Source organism: Schistocerca piceifrons, chromosome 6 (assembly GCF_021461385.2).
Source record: "Schistocerca piceifrons isolate TAMUIC-IGC-003096 chromosome 6, iqSchPice1.1, whole genome shotgun sequence".
Lineage (NCBI taxonomy): Eukaryota > Metazoa > Arthropoda > Insecta > Orthoptera > Acrididae > Schistocerca > Schistocerca piceifrons.
In genome coordinates, this window is record NC_060143.1 from 199,010,637 (window position 1) to 199,033,421 (window position 22,785).

Here is a 22,785-nt window from a genome sequence, read left to right on the forward strand (position 1 = left end):
GCACACCAACGCATATTTTATCTATTTGTACTCTACATCTTTGTCATCAGACCTGAATGTATGATGTTGATGCTTCATATACTCTGCAGTTATACTTATGTGCCCATATGGGGCTTTGACGCTATTGTATTGACGGAACAAGGAGGTTATGAAACTGTAATGCAGCTTCCTTGTGGACTCAAACTGTACATATATTATTTTCAGCATCAGTCCAGCTGCATCCTGTGTCCCTATCAGCCTCCAAGCAGGAGGTGAGGTGATCTAATTGTTTTGCTTTCATTCCGGATGGCTATACTTCATATGATATATAATGTTAGCTGACAGAATTTATCTGTGCTGACATTCCCAAGATGCACAACATTGTTTTGGTACTGAGCGAGGTGGCGCAGTGGTTAGACACTGGACTCGCATTTGGGAGGACGACGGTTCAATCCCGCGTCCGGCCATCCTGATTTAGGTTTTCCGTGATTTCCCTAAATCGCTCCAGGCAAATGCCGGGATGGTTCCTTTCAAAGGGCACGGCCGACTTCCTCCCCCGTCCTTCCCTAATCCGATGAGACCGATGACCTCGCTGTCTGGTCTCCCTCCCCAAAACAACCAACCAACCATTGTTTTGGTGTCATGTGTGATAATGTGTCCATAACAGTGTTAGGGCTCACCTGCGGAAGGGATACTGAACTGCTAGTTGTAGTCTGTCCCACATTAGTCTTCTTTGTCACATGTTTGCTCCATGTCTGTTGTCTCGGCTCTCGAGATGTAATCTGCTACCCTCCCTCTTCTGACACACAATATTTCCAAGAACAAGAATGCTTTCCTGACAAATTAACTTAATAAAACATGTGGAAACTAGTTTGATGTATCAGTAAAATCATAAAAAATGTAACTCATTTCCAAGCAGAAGATTTATTTTGCTTGTTAATAATAGGAAATTGCGTACACATCAGTAAATGCTATCCTTAGAATCTATGGGTTTGTTATCTTTATAAAGAAAACTTATGAGGAAGATTATACTGTTTGACAAAAAATGAGGTACTCAGAAGGGGATAAAGAAATAAAATGAAACTTCATGGGTTGAGAGAGTGAACTTTTTATTTCAGTAATAACAGTGTAGAGTCGAATTTACTAAGAAGTTGGCAGTATCGACTCACCTGTTGATATGACATTGCATCCCCTCTGACGTGGATGTGCACATTGATATGGTAGGGAATGGTGTATCTGCTTCTGAAGCAGGCAGGTCCACAGTTGTAATTGGTTGTTGTTGTCGTGTGTACTGGCACTGGGACAGAGTTTATCTCTGATGTGGTTCAACACATCTGTCAGGGAAAGATCTGAGGATCTTGCCAGCCAAGAGAGTTCCTCAACATCATGTGCGGACAGTTCGTATGTATGGATGAGCATTTCCCAGTAGAAAAGTGCCCTCACGGTACTTTCACATGAGAGGTAGATGCTAACAAGAGACCACGGGATGTCTGTGATGTGCTGCTGTCCCCTCACACTACAAACCCTGGCCTCAAATCCTAGCTGATGGCTCTCCATACCATGATGCCAGGAGTAAAACTGCTGTGCATCTCCAAGACATCAGAAGAATGGGAGCTTCTCATAAGGTCGCTGCAATACTTGCCGATGATGCTCATGTAGCAGGGTGTATACAACCTGGGAAATCTGGGAAAAACCCGGGAATTTTTTCATCCGGGAGAAAACCAGGAAAAACTCGGGAATTTTTCATTGTTTTAGCTTTCAGTTAAATTTTTGTAATTATGACTGGTAAGAATTGATTCTCTAGCAAAGAATGTTACAGTATCCTGCTACTGGAGAATGATACTGCAGCAATAAAATATAAACGAAAAAAAAGTGAAATTTTAGTGGCAAAGGAAATGCATCATCTACAACAACAAAACACCGTGCATGCACATGTCAGCAAACAGCAAAAATATGTCAAAGGCCTTAGGGCGAAGACTATGTAATAATTAGTAACAATAAACTGTTTTCTATGAGCGTGACGTCCCAAACTGTTTACATTAGGTTCATTTGGCCAGTTGCCAGTGGGCTCATGCACATGCGCAGTTTTGTGTATGAGCAGTACCTTCTCCCAAGCAGTCAGATGCTAACGAGAAAAATTTTTATCGTGTACCCTAGCTGCCAGATTCGCGCATGCGCAGAGTTGTCTGAGGTGAGGTGTAGTGGGGAGGGGGTTAGTCTCCACGTGACCTGTGTTTGCGTTAAGTGATTTCGCTGTTTCCTCTTCGTTTACAGCTCCCACGTCAAATGAAAGAGAACGGATTTCTGCGGCCGGGAGGTATCAAGTGAATTATAACACATTCACGTAATTACGGAGGGCAGAAATATATTATTAGTTTCAGTTTTCTGATTTTATTTTATTTCCAAATTAGTAGCACTCAAGCATCAATCGCCTTGCAGAACAATGAAGTTATTTTTGTCAGTTTGCTAAAGAAATTTGGCTTTATTAATTTTTCTCTTGAGGCAATCAGTTTATTTGAAACAAAGTGTTTTGTTCCACAGAATTGGCTTGTTCCAACTGTTCGCTGAATTTAAAGTGCACGTTTTCATCTTCTACCATGTATGGCATTATGCCATAATAAAGAACCAAATATGAGATAGTACAGTACTAGTACTCCAAGAAAATTTACACCCCAAAAACCACACTGAAAAGCTTAATATCAGATGGGACCTACTTCATTGTGAATCTGGAAAAAAACCAATGTGCACTTCAAGCCGAATTATGCATTTTAGTATGTTTTATGAAATTCCGATGCTTTTGGAGTATCCTCTGATGTCCTGTTTCATTTATGGCATAATGTAAGCTCTCTTAGTGCTTTATACATATGAACATGCTGGCTTCCTACACCACTTTTGCTGCCCCTGCACAGTAATGCCTGTTTTCTGGCGCTCTCTGGCAACTGCTAAATCAAATCTATTTCTAACAGTCTCGGGATAGAAAAGCGTTACTTTCGAAGTAAATTTCTTTTTATGCAAGATGAATTATGTTATGTGTGAGAAAGTAGGGTGAATTTCTTGAATCACAGAGCGATTAAAAGTGAACACTTTGAGGACCAGCCACTTACAAGAATTTCAAGTCCAGAAGACCAGACATTTATGTCATTATTTTAAATTTACTGGGACATTGTGTGATGTATCTTGAAAGTATAACACATGCAAAATAGATCAATATTACATGTTAAAGCTTAGCTTCTCTTGTAGCTTATTAATCGTAGAGACCAATATTATATGTGAAAGCTTAGCTTTTCTTGTAGCTATACTATGTATATTAATGTAAACCAGGGGTCTCCAAACTTTTTAGTCTGCAGGCCACATTGACTTTTCCACGAAGTCATAAGGACCAAGATATACCTAGTGGGATTAAAGCACCCTAGCACTCCATGATTACCATAATGTAAGGCTAAAGGAAAGATGAAATTGCAAAAATCTAAGGTTGTGGGAATAGCTAGCACTGAAACGAACTACGATTTTTATTTAATTACATAATTTTGATTGGTGGACGTACCTGACCGAAATTCTGGCGTATTTTATTCTGGCGAATTTCACCGACAAAAAAGTATGTCACTGTACGTTCTTCACGAAAGCGTCCTGCGAAGTTAACGAAATCTCAACATCATTGTTAGCAAGACTATTACTGCAAGACGTAATAGAGTTAGAGTATGTCAATGCATTGTTATTTCAAGCGACGCAACAATAAGTTTAGTTATGTAGTCTTGCAGCGAGTAGCAGAGCCAATGTCACGGTGTATTGGTCGCGATAGGCCTCGAAACTCAGTTGTTGGCAGTATAGGTACCACCTCAAATATTTGGCGGGCCGGATACCGGGGATGTCCGGCCAGCTAACTTGGGTCGGTTTGCCGGCTCTCGCGGGCCGGTCTCGGCCCGCGGGCCATAGTTTGGAGACCCCTCATGTAAACCATGAACTTTTCCTCTTTGTGGGGTTGTGCTACATAACAGTGATCTTGCTATTGGCTGACTATAACACGTGTCCTATGCTCTGAATATCTGCTGTCACTAAATATCTGCTGTCATCGGCTGGCGATATCACGTGGCATGAGATATGACTGGCTTACAAAAGGACATCTCAATCTCAATGCTCTGGAAACTAACGTGCTGTGTTTGGTGCTGTTCAAATTTATTCTTTTGTAATACGAAAATATGCAGCGTATATGTTGCTGCACTTCAAAGGTCTTTCCAAAACTTCTCTCCTTTTTTTCATCAAAAGTCTTTCCAAAACTCCCCCCCCCCCCCCCCCCCCCTCACCGCAGGAAGTTCTACGCTAGTGTATAAAACGTGCATATACATGGCAAGTATCAGGCAAGCAAGAAAGAAGCTAGAAGGGAGGTGGCGGAGGAAAGGAGAAAGTGGATGGAGGAGGATAGTGAAGGTTCAAAAAGGGTGATATATGGGATGATTAAAAGTAAGAGGAAGAACGGTACGACAGAGTATACTTGAATGGTAAACAGAAGTGGACAAGATGTAGAGAAAGAGAAGGAACTCAAGAATATGTGGAAGGAGTATTTTGAAGAACTCCTGAACTCGAATGGAGACCTCTATGAGGAGGAACAAGCTGAGGAGAAAAAAGAGGAGGAACAGCAAATAGGAAAAGACCTTACATGGGGAGAAGTGGAAGAAGCATAGGGCAAGATGAAGGGAGGGAAGCCATCAGGTCTGGATGAGCTAAGTGTAGAGATGGTGAGAGCAGCGGGAGAGGTGGGGATACAATGGCTGTATTGAGTAATGAAAATTTTATGGAGACAGAAGGTGATACCATAAGACTGGAAGGAGGGAATAATTGTCCCGATCTTTAAGAAGGGAAATAGAAAAGAGTGCAAGAACTATTGAGGGATAACATTGATGAGTCATTGTGCAAAGATTTTTGAGAAAATTTTGGAAGCAGGAATTTGGGCAAAATTAGAAGGAAGAATGAGAGAAGAGGAACATGGCTTCAGAACAGGAAGGTCCACTTTGGGTCTAATTTTTGCTGTAAGACGACTGCAGGAACACCACCACGAATATGGAATAGACCTACTAATGACCTTCCTGGACATTGAAAAAGCGTATGATAGTGTATGTAGAAGCAAAGTGTCGAAAGCCCTGGAGAACAGAGGAGTAGCAAAACAGATTATTTGGAGGATTAGGGAAATGTACCATGGAAGTGTGAGCTGTGTGACAGTGGGGGCAGAGAGCTGGGATTGAACAGAGGACTGGCTTGAGGCAGCGAAGTGCACTTTCACCATCACTCTTCATTGTAGTGATGGATGATATAATGAGTACAGTAGCACAAGGAATTTGTGAAAGGAAAATGAAAGCTATGGTGTTCGCAGATGATCTGATGATTTGGGGAATGAGGAGGAGGAAGTACAAGAGCAAATGGACATATGGGAACAAACAGTACAAGAATATGGGATGAAATTTAGTATAAGTAAGAGTGAGATGATTATCACAATAAGAAAGAAGCAGAGAGGAACAACGAGAATAACAGTTGGTGGGGAACAATTGAGGAGAGTGGAGAGTTAAAAGTACGTAGGAAGCCTAATACAGGAAGATGGAAAAAATGACAGAGAAATAAACAAAGCAGGGGAGAAAAGCAGAAGCACTTCGGAATAGTGTCAGAAGCCTGATATGGAGCAAGGATGTACCCCAAATCAGTAAAAAGGTTATATACCAGTCATACTGTGTCCCAATCCTGACATATGCATCAGAAACCTGGGTTATGAAAGGAAGAGAGGAAAGCAAAGTACAAGCTAGTGAGATGAAATTCTTGAGAAACAGTATTGTAGTGACATAAGATAGACAGGTTAAGAAATGAGAGGATCAGAGTGTTAATGAAAGTGAAAACATTACATTAGGAGATAGAGAAATAAAGGCTGAGATGGTATGGACACATTAAGAGAATGGAGGAGAAGAGGATACCCAGGAAGATACACGAGATGAAACTGGAAGGAAAGGGACCAAGAGGAAGGCAGAGAGACAGATGGCTGAAAGGAGTAGAGGAATGTGTCCAGAAGAAAGGAGAAGACTAGACCAAGGTGAAGATGGAGAGATGGTGGCAAGACAGAAGAGGATGGAGAGGCCTATGTTCTATACACACTCGGCCAGAGGCTGGAAACTGTCCAAGATGATGATGATGATGATGACATGGCAATCATCCCGTGTGATGGTCAGAGGAATATGCCCAGCTTCGCGTCCCGTGCAGCCGAAAGTCAGGCTACTGATGCACCCGAATGCCACACAGATCTGGGTAATGCACAGTTCGACCAAATGAAGAGCCCTAATGAGGCCACTCTGAAACTGTGTCCAGTATGTCCATGTCCTTCGCAGTAATATTTCAACTTCTGAAGCTGTGCTGACCCCTTGTATGCACTTCCAGGCTGGCAACAACATGAATACTTTCTGGAAGTCATTCTGCCTGTCACAGAGAATACAATTTTAATCATTTACATATCTCCTGATAATGTATAGATGTATCTTTTGTCTTCTTAGCCTTTTTTTGCCATCCAGTGTTTTTTACCTGCATAATTTGTACACACTTTTCGCACAGTTAAGAATTTTATGCTTTTTGTTCAAACATAGCCAGATCACAGAAAGAAGGTCAAAGGAACACAGCAATTTTATGATAGGAAGTAATTACAACCTTCTCCCATTGAAAAGTAAGAGCCCAATCTTTAATCCTTTGTACCTCCTTTTAAAAAACACATACAGTATCAGTTGTTACACACCACTAGTTAACCCTCTATTGCATGTTGTTGTTCTTTGGCAATAAACTGTAAATTTAATATAATTTTAAGGAAGAGACTCATATATGCTGACCTTGCAGTCTGGTAACATACACATTCTGGCTGCATTGAGCTAGACTACGTTTAACGTCATGATGTTGGTGGAAATTGTTGAAAATCAATAATCTTTGCTGAAGGTAGTGTGTACATAAACGTGTGTAAACAGCTGAAAGAATGAATTATTTAGACCACTTCTAGTTAGCTTTGTAATGTACATAAACACTTGCTTAATGATAGCACATAATATGTTTCCATGTCTCTGTAAATGAACAATTCAGAACCTAAAATATTGAAAAAATCAGATTAGGAAGAATAAAGGATGGATTAGAAGTAGATTGCCTCGCTTTTGCTGATGACTTAGCGATTCTGGCAGGAAGTTTGGAAGAAGCAGTCAAACAGATCAATATTCTGAATGAAACAGCAGAAAAAGCAGGACTGAAAATCTCCTTTGAAAAGACAGAGTACCTAACCAATGTAAAAGAGGCACTGAACAATATGATTACAAAGTATGGCCAGATAAAGAAGGTTTCGAATTTCAAATATTTAGGGGAAATCATCCAGCCCAATGCTTCAGATAAAGAAGGAAATAAAACAAGAACAAGAAAAATGGAAATGGCATTCCAGCTAACAAAGAATGTGTACAACAAGAAGTCAGTATCAATTAACGCAAAAATAAGGCACTACAACACTGTGATTAAGCCAGAGTGTCTGTATGCATCTGAATGTTTAGCAATGAACACTAACAAGGAAATGGAAGCTATAGCAAAAAAGGAGCGAAAAATCATTAGAAGAGTACTTGGGCCGAGGTTTGAGAATGGGACTTGGAGGCTTAGAAGTAATAGAGAAGTGTATGACAAAATTGAGAAAGTGGGAGATACTATGAGGAAGAGAAGAGTAAGCTTTTACGCCCATTTGAAAAGAATGAATGATGAAAGGCTGACAAAGAAAATATTCATGTTTTTTGACAAGAACCCCAGAACCCAAATTACCTGGTTCAAAGAAGTCAAAGCAGACTTAGAGGAGATGGGTATAGGAGAAGATGATATAACCAACAGAGACTTAATGAGAGACAAAATTCAACATTTTGAAGGATTTGAAGTGAAGAAGAGAAGAACTGGAGGAACAGTGTGGACAGAAGACCGAAGGGAGCAGCACAGAGAGAGGATGAAGACATATTGGCAGAAGAGAAAAGAGGAGGAGCGCAATAGGAGAAATGTACATTGAAAAATAGTTGTTTAACGCGGTCCCTAGACGGCCAAAATCGGAATAAAAAAAAAATTGAATAAATCAAAATTTCTATGTTCAACCTGTTACGTAGTCATTTTGTGTCAGACCATACCCCCAGATCCTTTTTTCCCCACTGAAATTGGTTTCCTAAAAAGGTCGTGCAATGGAGTGTTAACGATAAACTTTTCTTCTGTAACATCGTGAAGTCGTAATTGTAACTTCAGTAATTAAACTCGCCTCACAATTGTTGCCAGTGACATAATTTTGTTGAAGCTTTTAAACCAGAGAACAACTAACTGGTTAGGGGGTTCTGTGTTTATAGAATGAGTAGCACAAGCAAGCTGTTCTGATTTTCTGAAGCTTTTATTGTATTGACTGCAGGATTGGAGACAAAATTATGGACTATGTCCAGTGATATTTGCTGGTCATCCATTTTCTCCTCTATTTGTTTCACAATTTTTTGCTGGGTTTTCTTAGTGTCTAGGATTTTGGTTGTAAATGAGAACTTGATCTGCATTCATGCATTGTGCTATAAGGGTCAAATAGTGCACCTTTTTGTGCAAATTGGTCTGTGTGTCAACTGTCACAGCATATACTTATTAATAACTTTGTTAACAACTGATGGCTTTATGCCACTTCGAATTGCATCAGCCAATTTCTTGAGGTATTTACTTAAGTAGAAGGATGTACCATGACATCTGAATCATTGATCTCTCAGTAATGCCCACATAGAATCTCAGCCTAGTTGTATGAAAACTTAATAAGAAACAACATTAATAGGTTTATTTTCTTGGCACCTATTGCAACACACTTTTCTGTAATACTATTTTTATTTTTGCTGGTAGCCCTGAAAGAGCTGTGTCATTGTGAGATATCTGTTTCAGTAAGATGTTCCTGAATGCTGCATGATATCTACCCAGTAGACTTGCTTTTTTTCATCTTCAATCATCTTCATCCAATAGAAATTTATTCCATTATCACCTTTTAAACATTGATGTTTCTTCAGTGTACGTACATTGGTTTGAATCTTAATTTGTTACTGCACTCGCTTTTTCAGGATGCTTAATTAAAGGTACACCACAAATGAGAAACCTGTGTTGGCTCAAGTCATGCAAAGTTGAAGATATGTTTAGTGTATTTGTAGCCAAACAGGGAGAACCTCTGTGAAGGTTGGAAGCTAGGAGATGAGGTACTGGTGGAACTAAAACGGTGTGGGTAGCTAGTGAGCTGTGCTCCTATAGTTCAGTCGATAGAGTACTTGTTCACTAAAGGGAAAGGTCCTAGGTTCGAGCGCCATTCTGGTACGCAGTTTTAACCTGCCAGGAAGTTTCATGCGCTGTATTATTGGGTATTTTTATAATGAACAGTAATATGTGACCAGTTTCTGTAGTTTGTAAAATCCTTTCCTCATGTGAAGCTTTCCATTTTAAGTTGTTAATTTTACACGTTGTTGTTATATCTACTATTTGGTCTTGCAGATGGCTGATGTGGATCCTGAGACTCTGCTGGAATGGCTGAACATGGGCCAGGGGGATGAGCGTGATATGCAGCTAATAGCTCTGGAACAGTTGTGCATGCTGCTGTTGATGTCTGACAATGTGGATCGATGCTTTGAGAGGTAGCTGATTCTCTGTGGTCAAATCTATTATTTTGTGAATGGATGCGCAAAAAATTTAGTCTTCTTAAAATCAGTGGTGGTTGAAAGCTGATGTTACGGTGGATTAGATACAGTTATAGTTTAGTGCTCATAGATCTATCAGACTTCTTATTTATCTGTCATGTAGTATTGACTCTCACTAGGTTAACAAATCTTCATACTATTTCCAGTGTTTTTCCAGTTTTCAAGATAATTTTATTATATCTATAGCGATAAAATTGTGGCTTCTGTGATAATTGTGTAATTTGCTTCCTGCATAAAGTGTAGGGATATCAAGTGGGCTGACAAGTGAGTGTTGTTACTATGCCAGCATAAAGATAGCAGTAACGGTCAGTATGTTAGTTTTGTTGAATACCGATTACTTTTAACTGTTCTTTGTATCTATTCTATTTGTGTTTATCACCACAGAAACATTTTTAACTGTAAATACAGATCGTAATACTTCAAATGTAATGTGCAGTTCCAAACACGCAATATACAAAAATTCAGGAAGTATGACAACAATTACTTGAATTTTGGTTTTACATGTGCTACTGTTGGAAATTTTGATAAACAAACTACGAAAATGTGTTTTCCCACAAGTTAAAAGAAATGTCGTAACAAAATAAACGTTCACTAAACAAGCTATGATTCCTACAAAGACTCTTCTTTCATCTAATGAAGTTGCCCGCCACATTGCAAACAGCATGAAATATCTCACCATAGTGGAAAACCTGCTCTTGACATGGTATCTGTTAGGATTAGGTGAATCAGTTGCCAAGAAACTTTAAAGTGTGTCTTTGTCACACAACATTAATGGTTGTTGGATACTTGATATGGTTGGTACCATGAATGATCAGTTGGGTGAAAACCTCAAAGGTAATTAGTTATTCAGTTTGGTGAAGCTATAGACAGCCAGTTATGCAACTCTTAATTTGTTACATGTGGTTTATACATGACAGAAGATTTGATTAAAATAATATTTTCTCCAGGAAACTAACACATGTAACAAAAACAGACCCCTTACACTCTTTATTGGAAGAAACCAACATTAATTGGAAAAATACTGTTGTAGGTTCGTAGTACAGCTGGCTGTTACACTTCATTGCAAGCTCTTATCTGTAAAGAGGCTCCTCATGCTATTCGGGCACACTATTGTATTTACTGAGAGGCACTGGCAACAAAAAGCATTAGCCCTGTATTTCATGAGATTCTTAAATGGGTGATCAAAGTGATAAATTTCATTAAATGTTGGTCATTTAAATCAAAATGCTTTTAGCATATGTGCATCGACATGGGAGCTGAGAACATTTCCCTAACTTATTCAGCAACTGTTGCTGGCTTTTGCGTGGGAAGTCTTGAAGTTGACGTATGAACTCAGGAATGAACTTTACCCTTATCTTATTAATGAGAAATGTTTTGAGTTCTGACAAGTATGTATCAGTGACTTAGTTTTGAAGCTGGCGTATCTTTCTGACATCTTTGAAAACTCAATTCATTGAATGTATCCCATCAAGGCAATGAGACTGACATTCAGCATCTGTCAGAGAAAATTTCAGCCTTCTGAAAGAAACAGCTATGTGGAAGGAAAAGTTGGGTAGTAAAGATATTACAGTGATGCCCCTGTCAGTTCATGAACTGAGAGCTCTGGTGCACTCACAAAGGTCTTAGCTTATTCTTTATGCTGCTGTCGCTGCACCAGCACCCTCTGTTTGGAGCCTCATGCTGATACACACGTCCACACTGTCATATGACCAACCTCGCTATTTTCATCCAAATATTGATGTTGCCACGAAATCATCATCTCTTGTATGAGCCAAAGTTTCCCTGTGTGGATGCTGTGACTTTAATATTTCCAGTGTTCGATCCTGTGGTACACTGTGTTGATACCCTGTGTCTGTTCAACAGGTTTGTCAAACTGCAAATTTCCACTGTAATACAAAGATGTGGGTGAGAGAACTTGCCTCGGGATTGAATACAAAAGGAACAATGTCGACTTCTGACCAGAGGGAGTAACGCTTCAAACAGTCTGTACTTTAAACCTTTCTTGGTAGACCAGTATTAGATTTTGATGCACTGTGGAAGGTTAATGTAACCCATCGACCTTCACATTGACGATGAAACAAGGAAATTGCATTCGGATTGAATACAAAAGGCACAATTCCGACTTTAGTCCAGGGGCATAACGCTTCAAACAGTCTGTGTTGAACCTTTCCTGGGAGACCAGTATTAGGTTCCTATGCACCACGGCAGGTTTACTGTAACCCTTTTACCTTCACATTGACGATGAAACACAGAAATTGCGTTGGGATTGAATACAAAGGGCACAATGCCAACTTCTGTCCAGGGGGAGTAACGCTTTAAACAGTCTGTGCTTTCAACAATCCATATTGTGCCCTGTACTGCAGATTTCTCTGGCTGATACAGGCTTGTGTATCATCGATGTCAGATGCATCTGTCTTTCACTGTGTGACAAATTAGTCCACTGTAGAAATTCCTGCAGCCACAAGGAATCTTATATTGACACTAGACCTTCTCACACAATTTTTTTTCCACATAGGACTCTGACAATTGTTGACAGACGGAAGATGCATTTAACTTTGTTTCTTCAATAGGATTTCAATTTTCGAGAAACGCACTGGGTTATAGCAGCACGACTGTTCCAGTTTTAGGAAAGGGAGAAGGAAGTAGATGAAGATGAGACAGAGACTGCAATACTGTGAGAAGAATTTGACATAACACCGATTGGCCTAAGTCAAAACAATGCACCTAGTGTATACACAATTTCCTCAAAATTATTACGACTCTTGCAAGAACCAACCATGACAAAACTGTTCCTCTTGGTATGTGTGATCCATTGTTATGAATGCAGGTTACATCGGTGAACTGTGAATGTTTCAGCGTGTATTTACACTTTTCTAGCCAGCATCTGTTTCATGAAACTGGGTAAATCTGAAGGCTCAAACTAAAATCTTTGGGGGAAAAACAAACAACTATTAAAGTGCATTGTGCGCTCCCAATTTATAGCCAGTAACAAATTTCAAGTTCACTTTCTCACATTTTCTACCTTGTATGGAGGTGGAAGAAATTGACATGTATGATTCCTGAAGGATATACTTTCCTCCACTCACTCCTGCCAGAAATTATGTAGTTGCATGCTTCTACAAACACAAGAATGTGTATTGTAAATCATCTCCCCTGTGTTGGTCTCCTTTAATGCTAGATGCAAACCCTCATATGTATATTGCTACCATATCATACAAACAGCATAGTGAACGCATTATTGTGGCCAAGATAGATACGAAGCCCACGCCTACTACAGTAGTACAAGTTTATATGCCAACTAGCTCTGCAGATGACGAAGAAATTGAAGAAATGTATGATGAAATAAAAGAAATTATTCAGATTGTGAAGGGAGACGAAAATTTAATAGTCATGGGTGACTGGAATTCGAGTGTAGAAAAAGGGAGAGAAGGAAACATAGTAGGTGAATATGGATTGGTGGACAGAAATGAAAGAGGAAGCCGCCTGGTCGAATTTTGCACAGAGCACAACATAATCATAACTAACACTTGGTTTAAGAATCATGAAAGAAGGTTGTATACATGGAAGAACCTTGGAGATACTAAAAGGTTTCAGATAGATTATATAATGGTAAGACAGAGATTTAGGAACCAGGTTTTAAATTGTAAGACATTTCCAGGGGCAGATGTGGACTCTGACCACAATCTATTGGTTATGACCTGTAGATTAAAACTGAAGAAACTGCAAAAAGGTGGGAATTTAAGGAGATGGGACCTGGATAAACTAAAAGAACCAGAGGTTGTACAGAGATTCAGGGAGAGCATAAGGGAGCAATTGACAGGAATGGGGGAAATAAATACAGTAGAAGAAGAATGGGTAGCTTTGAGGGATGAAGTAGTGAAGGCAGCTGAGGATCAAGTAGGTAAAAAGACGAGGGCTAGTAGAAATCCTTGGGTAACAGAAGAAATATTGAATTTAGTTGATGAAAGGATAAAATATAAAAATGCAGTAAGTGAAACAGGCAAAAAGGAATACAAACGTCTCAAAAATGAGATCGACAGAAAGTGCAAAATGGCTAAGCAGGGATGGCTAGAGGACAAATGTAAGAATGCAGAGGCCTATCTCACTAGGGGTAAGATAGATACCGCCTACAGGAAAATTAAAGAGACCTTTGGAGATAAGATAACGACTAGTATGAATATCAAGAGCTCAGATGGAAACCCAGTTCTAAGCAGAGAAGGGAAAGCAGAAAGGTGGAAGGAGTATATAGAGGGTCTGTACGAGGTCGATGTACTTGAGGACAATATTATGGAAATGGAAGAGGATGTAGATGAAGATGAAATGGGAGATATGATACTGCGTGAAGAGTTTGACAGAGCACTGAAAGACCTGAGTCGAGACAAGGCCCCCGGAGTAGACAATATTCCATTGGAACTACTGACGGCCGTGGGAGAGCCAGTCCTGACAAAACTCTACCATCTGGTGAGCAAGATGTATGAAACAGGCGAAATACCCTCAGACTTCAAGAAGAATATAATAATTCCAATCCCAAAGAAAGCAGGTGTTGACAGATGTGAAAATTACCGAACTATCAGCTTAATAAGTCACAGCTGCAAAATACTAACACGAACTCTTTACAGACGAATGGAAAATCTAGTAGAAGCCAACCTCGGGGAAGATCAGTTTGGATTCCGTAGAAACACTGGAACACGTGAGGCAATACTGACCTTACGACTTATCTTAGAAGAAAGATTAAGGAAAGGCAAACCTACGTTTCTAGCATTTGTAGACTTAGAGAAAGCTTTTGACAATGTTGACTGGAATACTCTCTTTCAAATTCTAAAGGTGGCAGGGGTAAAATACAGGGAGCGAAAGGCTATTTACAATTTGTACAGAAACCAGATGGCAGTTATAAGAGTCGAGGGACATGAAAGGGAAGCAGTGGTTGGGAAGGGAGTAAGACAGGGTTGTAGCCTCTCCCCGATGTTATTCAATCTGTATATTGAGCAGGCAGTAAAGGAAACAAAAGAAAAATTCGGAGTAGGTATTAAAATTCATGGAGAAGAAATAAAAACTTTGAGGTTCGCCGATGACATTGTAATTCTGTCAGAGACAGCAAAGGACTTGCAAGAGCAGTTGAATGGAATGGACAGTGTCTTGAAAGGAGGATATAAGATGAACATCAACAAAAGCAAAACAAGGGTAATGGAATGTAGTCTAATTAAGTCGGGTGATGCTGAGGGAATTAGATTAGGAAATGAGGCACTTAAAGTAGTAAAGGAGTTTTGCTATTTGGGGAGCAAAATAACTGATGATGGTCGAAGTAGAGAGGATATAAAATGTAGGCTGGCAATGGCAAGGAAAGCGTTTCTGAAGAAGAGAAATTTGTTAACATCCAGTATTGATTTAAGTGTCAGTAAGTCATTTCTGAAAGTATTCGTATGGAGTGTAGCCATGTATGGAAGTGAAACATGGACGATAAATAGTTTGGACAAGAAGAGAATAGAAGCTTTCGAAATGTGGTGCTACAGAAGAATGCTGAAGATTAGATGGGTAGATCACATAACTAATGAGGAAGTATTGAATCGGATTGGGGAGAAGAGAAGTTTGTGGCACAACCTGACCAGAAGAAGGGATCGGTTGGTAGGACATGTTCTGAGGCATCAAGGGATCACCAATTTAGTATTGGAGGGCAGCGTGGAGGGTAAAAATCGTAGAGGGAGACCAAGAGACGAATACACTAAGCAGATTCAGAAGGATGTAGGTTGCAGTAGGTACTGGGAGATGAAAAAGCTTGCACAGGATAGAGTAGCATGGAGAGCTGCATCAAACCAGTCTCAGGACTGAAGACCACAACAACAACAACCATATCATTTTGTTCATGGTAACGTAAGCTGGTCGATCCTAGGCATACGTAACATAAAAGTAAGGTATGGATTTTTTACCATACTTGTTTGTTTCCTATGGATCTGCTGAGCACATTTGCCCTAAGGTTCAAATTTTATCCCAGTTTGCTGCATCAAGAGAACATAAAACATTCAATTGAGTGTGTTAACGAAGACATGCTGTGATATTGACAGTACGAGGGCTGTTCAAAAAGTAAGGTGGCTTTTCAAATTACGCAGTCAACGTACGTTTGATTATCAATCTTTTTTTTACACATGTCCTGAATATACGTTCAGTTTCAAATGTATAGCATACTTTGCTTGTTTTTGGCAGATAGAAAGGTTAGATGTGTTTTAGTGTGCTCATCGATTTTCCATTTTTACAATAAATGGAGCAAAGAATTTGCATCAAATTTTGTGTGAAGAATAATAAAAGGAGGTTGTATACATGGAAGAATCCTTGAGATACTAGAAGGTATCAGATAGATTACATAATGGTAAGACAGAGATTTAGGAACCAGGTTTTAAATTGTAAGACACTTCCAGGGGCAAATGTGGACTCTGACCACAATCTATTGGTTATGAACTGTAGATTAAAACTGAAGAAACTGAAAAAAAGGTGGCAATTTAAGGAGATGGGACCTGGAAAAACTGACTAAACCAGAGGTTGTACAGAGTTTCAGGATGAGCATAAGGGAACAATTGACAGGAATGGGGGAAAGAAATACAGTAGAAGATGAATGGGTAGCTTTGAGGAATGAAATAGTGAAGGCAGCAGAGGATCAAGTAGGTAAAAAGACGAGGGCTAGTAGAAATCCTTGGGTAACAGAAGAGATACTGAATTTAATTGATGAAAGGAGAAAATATAAAAACACAGTAAATGAAGCAGGCAAAAAGGAATACAAATGTCTCAAAAATGAGATTGACAGGAAGTTCAAAATGGCTAAGCAGGGATGGCTAGAGGACAAATGTAAGGATGTAGAGGCTTATTGAACAAGGGGTAAGATAGATACTGCCTACAGGAAAATTAGAGAGACCTTTGGAGAAAGAGAGCCACTTGTATGAATATCAATAGCTCAGATGGAAACCCAGTTCTAAGCAAAGGAGGGAAAGCAGAAACGTGGAAGGAGTATATAGAGGGTCTATACAAGGGTGATGTACTCAAGGACAATATTATAGAAATGGAAGAGGATGTAGATGAAGATGAAATGGGAGATACGATACTGTGTGAAGAGTTTGACAGAGCACTGAAAGACCTAAGTCGAAACAAATCCCCAGGATTAGACAACATTCCATTAGAAATACTGGCGGCCTTGGGAGAGCCAGTCCTGACAAAACTCTACCATCTGGTGAGCTAGATGTCTGAGACAGGCAAAATACCCTCAGACTTCAAGAATAATATACTTATTCCAATCCCAAAGAAAACAGGTGTTGACAGATGTGAAAATTACCGAACTATCAGTTTAATAAGTTACAGCTGCAAAATACTAACACGAATTCTTTACAGATGAATGGAAAAACTGGTAGAAGCCAACCTCGGGGAAGGTCAGTTTGGATTCCGTAGAAATGTTGCAACATGCGAGGCCATTCTGACCCTACAACTTACCTTAGAAAACAGATTAAGGAAAGGAAAACCTACATCTGTAGACTTAGAGAAAGCGTTTGACAATGTTGATTGGAATACTTTCTTTCAAATTCTAAAGGTGGCAGGGGTAAAATACAGGGAGCGAAAGGCTATTTACAATTTGTACAGAAACCAGATGGCATTTATAAGAGTCGAGGGACATGAAAGGGAAGCAGTGGTTGGGAAGGGGTTGAGACGGCGTTGTAGCCTGTCCCCGATGTTATTCAATCTGTATATTGAGCAAGCAGTAAAGAAAACAAAAGAAAAATTCGGAGTTGGAATTAAAGTCCATGGAGAAGAAATAAAAACTTTGAGGTTTTACGATGACATTGTAATTCTGTCAGAGACAGCAAAGAGCAGTTGAACGGAATGGACAGTGTCTTGAAAGGAGGATATAAGATGAACATCAACAAAAGCAAAACGAGGATAATGGAATGTAGTCGAATTAAGTCGGGTGATGCTGAGGGAATTAGATTAGGAAATGAGACACTTAAAGTAGTAAAGGAGTTTTGCTATTTGGGGAGCAAAATAACTGATGATGGTTGAAGTAGAGAGGATATAAAATGTAGGCTGGCAATGGCAAGGAAAGCGTTTCTGAAGAAGAGAAATTTGTTAACATCGAGTATAGATTTAAGTGTCAGGAAGTCGTTTCTGAAAGTATTTGTATGGAGTGTAGCCATGTATGGAAGTAAAACATGGACGATAAATAGTATGGACAAGAAGAGAATAGAAGCTTTCGAAATGTGGTGCTACAGAAGAATGCTGAAGATTAGATGGGTAGATCACGTAACTAATGAGGAGGTATTGAATAGAATTGGGGAGAAGAGGAGTTCGTGGCACAACTTGACAAGAAGAAGGGACCGGTTGGCAGGTCATGTTCTGAGGCATCAAGGGATCACAAATTGAGCATTGGAGGGCAGTGTGGAGGGTAAAAATAGTAGAGGGAGACCAAGAGATGAATACACTAAGCAGATTCTGAAGGATGTAGGTTGCAGTAAGTACTGGGAGAAGCAGCAGCTTGCACAGGATAGAGTAGTATGGAGAGCTGCATCAAACCAGTCTCAGGACTGAAGACCACAACGAACAAAAATTGTTTTGGAAAATCGTCGAATTACCATAAGAGAAGTTGTTGAGGATGTTGGCATATTGGTCGTCTCACATCAAGCAATTTTGTTGGATCTTTTGGACATGAGATGTTCCAAAACTTCTCAGTTTTGATCAGAAGAACCATCGCTTGAGCGTCGCTCAGGAGCTCTTGAATGACGTCAATAATTATTCTGACTTGCTCAAAAAGATCATAACTGGTGACAAAACATGGATTTATGGTTATGATGTCGAAACCAGAGCCCAATCGTCCCAGTGGAGGTATCCCGGAGAGCCAAGACTGAGAAAACCATGCCAAGTTCAATCAAATGTCAAAGTTATGCTCAATGTTTTTTCAATTACTGTGGCATAGTGCATCATGAATTTTTACCTCAAGGTGGAAGAACAATTCAAGACTTCTGCATCATGACAATGTACCTGCTCATTCATCGGTGCTCGAGAGATTTTTGGCTGAAAACATGACAATCATGCCTCAGCCACCATATTCACCGGATTTGGCCCCTGCAACTTTTTCCTGTTCCCAAAACTGAAGAGACCTGTGAAAGGATAAAGATTTTCAGCGATTGAGGAAATAAAAACTGCATTGCCGGAAGTACTCGAGGCTGTACCGAAAAGTGCTTATGAGAAGTGCTTAGAGGATTGGAAGATGTGTTGGCACAAGTGTATTGTTTCGGAGGGGGATTACTTTGAAGGTGACTACTTGAATATTGATTAATAAATAAATACTTTTTCGTAAAAATAAAGTCATCTGACTTTTTGAACACATCTCATAACTTGTAGGAATGTGTTGTTCATACAGGCACAGCAGTCAATTTCTATTGATGTAAATAGTTATACTATCATTAATTCCTGTAGCATTTTAAGACATTCATCAAACTCACTGGTGTGAAATAAGTCTGTAATTGGGTCTACTCCTAGTATAAATGATACAACTATTTTTATGTTTATTAAGCAGTTATTGTATGACATGACCCATTGTATATATTTAAGCACACAGTCTTCCAGATTAGTCTTCATGGGACTGTTACATATACACCTTGCCAAAATGTGGTTTTATAACTTTTTTTCTATTTACAGCTGCCCACCACGCACGTTCCTCCCGGCACTATGTCGCATATTCTTAGACGAGTGTGCTCCAGACAATGTTCTGGAGGTGACAGCCCGTGCAATCACATATTACCTGGATGTCTCAGCAGAATGCACTCGGCGCATCGTTGCCATGGAGGGGGCAGTACGTGCCATATGTTCCCATCTTGTCGTGGCAGAGCCTGCCTCTCGAACGAGTAAGGATCTCGCAGAACAGTGTGTCAAGGTGATTATTTTCTTTCCACACTGAAATTATTTTTGTACTGATCGAGAAGGGGTAAGGAAAGTACTTGCTGGATGAAATCGTCTTACACGTAGGTTTTTCTTGCTTTTGTAGTCAAAGCTAACTAAACGGCGTGCGTTTTTGTCTGTGTATGATGACAGTGTAGTGTAAGTTTCAGAAGCAAATGAAATAATATACCATCAGTTTTGGGCTCTCATTATGAAAAATGCGTTTCAGTGCCTCTAAATGGGTGCCTTAACACTCCCCCCCTCCCCCGTTTTTACACCTTCCACCCGTGTAGTTTTCCCATGTAGTAGGTGTCGTCATACTTGTAGAGGGAACAGCGATTTATGATGCTGTTACATACTGAAGAGCTGGTTGTCCATTTGCCTAAGCTGCGGCCATTAGTCATGAAACACCTGATTGTTTTAAAGGTGCCAGACAGTTGCTAGCAGACAGATGGCAGTTCTGTAGTAATGTAAACAGACATTTTCAGCAGCATCTGTAAAACAATATTCATCATGTGGCAGTTTTAACATTGTCTCAGAACATGATTGGTCTAAAGCCTTCATGGACCTCTAGTTAAGAAACTGTGTGCCTGTGACATTTTTGTTACATTGAAAAAAATTTTCTTTTATCTCCTCCAAACACACTAAAATTTTGTATGCAGTGTTTTCTTTTATGCCTGGTATATAGACAGTGGGATGGATAACAATTAAGTCTCAGTGGTAAGAGTTTTTAAATGCTCTTGTCATAACAGAGTTGCAAAATTAGTATTTCTTCAAGTGGTTTTCAAGATTCGTTACAATATTTTAAATAAATCTGTATCAGTAAGTTATTTGTATAATACCCCATAGCCATCTAATACAAAAGTCTTACCTACTCGATTAAATTCACATTTTTTTGGTGTACATCTGGTAGAATTTCACACCTACAGAAGCAGAATCTATGTACTGCACTCCTTCCTTAAAAAAAGTTATAAACACTGGAGGTTACTGTCAATATGTTCAGTGACCTTTCCGTTAAATAAGGTGAGTGTGGAAATTATCATGTGCTAATCATCATTCCATCGTGAAGCTCAGTCTTAGTGACTACCAACTAATCTTCGGTGAAACATGCGTAACATGAATGGAATCATTGACATGAAGTTCCTGAAACTGGATTACGAAAGCACACGTATGATGTTCAGGATGGCGTACTTGTGGGCTCAAGGACATAGCAAGGTGCAGAAATACAGTACATGGACCAACTTACATATGTCATATGAGTGATCCTTGTTTTGTTTACTTGATCATAGAGCGCCCTTTATCCACAGAGCTGCTATGGTAGATGTTAAGGACCCAGTCTTGTGTGTGCCAGGAGAAGCTCTGTGTCTGCAAAGTAATTCTTGGAATACAGCTTTTGTTTTAGTAGTAGTAGTAGTAGTGGTGGTGGTGGTGGTGGTAAAAATTCTTTTAAAGTGTGAATGTTTTTCTTTAGGTTTTGGAGCTGATATGCACAAGAGAGGCAGGTGCAGTCTTCGAAGCTGGTGGCCTCAGTTGTGTACTGTCATTCATTCGGGATAATGGATGGCGTGTACACAAGGATACACTGCATTCAGCAATGGCTGTGGTATCTCGGCTCTGTACGAAGATGGAACCACAAGATGCCAGCCTGCCCAGTTGCGTAGAGGCGCTCTCCACTCTCCTCAAGCATGAGGACAGTCATGTGAGTACACTGGTATTCAGTGCCTGTTAACCATTAGTGGACACTATTGTTAGAAGAATATTTCATTGTATTCACAGTAGGTCCATATGCACTTTGAAACTGGTTTATCTTCGGCTGTATTGCTCAGCATCTCGTAAAAAATGCAAAAAATTATCTAGTGATACACACAATCAAACTTACTTTCAAGAGATAAAATTTCTGTCTCCCATTCCTTATCCCCTTTGTACTTTCCTTAACTGGATTATTCTTTCTGCTTTCCATTTTCTTTTTTTCTGCTGATCCATATTTACTTCCCACTTTGCCCCTTCTGTCTTATTTGAGCTGAAGCTGGCACAGTGCTCTTACCAATGTATTATCCTCAGACTCCTACAGTGATTCCTTCTGCTTCATCTTTGCCTCTCTTCCTCCTCACAACAGGTGAATCACTTACAATTTATGGTTTGGGTGATGTGAACTTTCTTCCCACCTTCCCCAGCTAATTTATCTTTCCGTCCAGAAGAGTGAAGATATAATTCGCATGTCTGGTAACAGTGATTTCTACTTTTAATTATTTGTTCTTGTGTTACTTAGAAGTATGTCTCCAGATGATACATATGTACATACTTCATAAACTAAGTTTGGCGTGATGTTCCTCGCTAAGAGAATTGCGCAACGAAAGTGGTGCATTGTCAGAAGAGAGGATATGTTCCAGATTTCCTGCAGACACAGTTCTGCTGCAATACGAATAGCAGGTGAATCGCAGTGTGTGAATGAAATGGTATGGCAGCTGGAACTTTATTCCGAATTGTAAGGGGGACAATATGATTCTTGTGGGAAAATGCTTAATTTGCACACAGTCTCACTGTGAAATTCTGGGAGTATGTGAGTAAGATGCAATGTTGTGCCCAGCATTATTCGAGTGGTGTCAACGATTTGACTGAGATTGTTCAGACATGGGTGATGCTGATTGAGAAGGAAGGCCATTGACAGTGACGCCAGATGACTGTGTCCAAGCAGTCGAGGAACTGATTCACAGCAGTTGTGGAATTACTATCCTGGACATGCTCAGCAGATGCACATCTCAATAGGCAGTGCTCTTTTCGCTATCTGAGAATGAGAATGTCTGCAGTATCAGACATTGTGCTCACATTAGGTTTCGCAAACACTGTCACCTCCACTCAAATGTGCAAGATTTACGGTGTCCTTGGACTGTCATAAACATTCCTCTGTGGAAGGCTTTGTTTTCCTGATTTCTCAAGCTACATCATTATGGGCAACAAGAGACGGGTCCCTCTACACCTACATACATACCCCACAAGCAATGCAAGGAGTATCACATACCAGTACTAGTCATAATTTCACACTTGCAACAAAGAGAGTGTTTGTGGGACAGAGGCACACGACCTTGCCTGTGTGGAAGAAATGTAAAATTGTGCCATCAGCTGAGCAGATCATAGCCACCGTTTTGTTCGCCTTTGAAGGAGTCATGTACAC

The 22,785-nt window shown here is 39.9% G+C and overlaps 1 protein-coding gene across 6 annotated transcripts in view; it reads left to right on the plus strand.

The window, feature by feature from the left end:
* The window catches only part of LOC124802933 (E3 ubiquitin-protein ligase HECTD1), a 325,190-nt gene that overhangs the window by 7,500 nt on the left and 294,905 nt on the right, over positions 1-22,785 (plus strand). For all 6 annotated transcript variants that reach the window (XM_047264012.1, XM_047264018.1, XM_047264013.1 and 3 more), the window contains exons 3-5: positions 9,502-9,641; positions 19,374-19,608; positions 21,085-21,312. In XM_047264012.1, the coding sequence (XP_047119968.1) occupies positions 9,502-9,641; positions 19,374-19,608; positions 21,085-21,312 (603 nt within the window). The remainder of the gene's footprint in view (positions 1-9,501; positions 9,642-19,373; positions 19,609-21,084; positions 21,313-22,785) is intronic.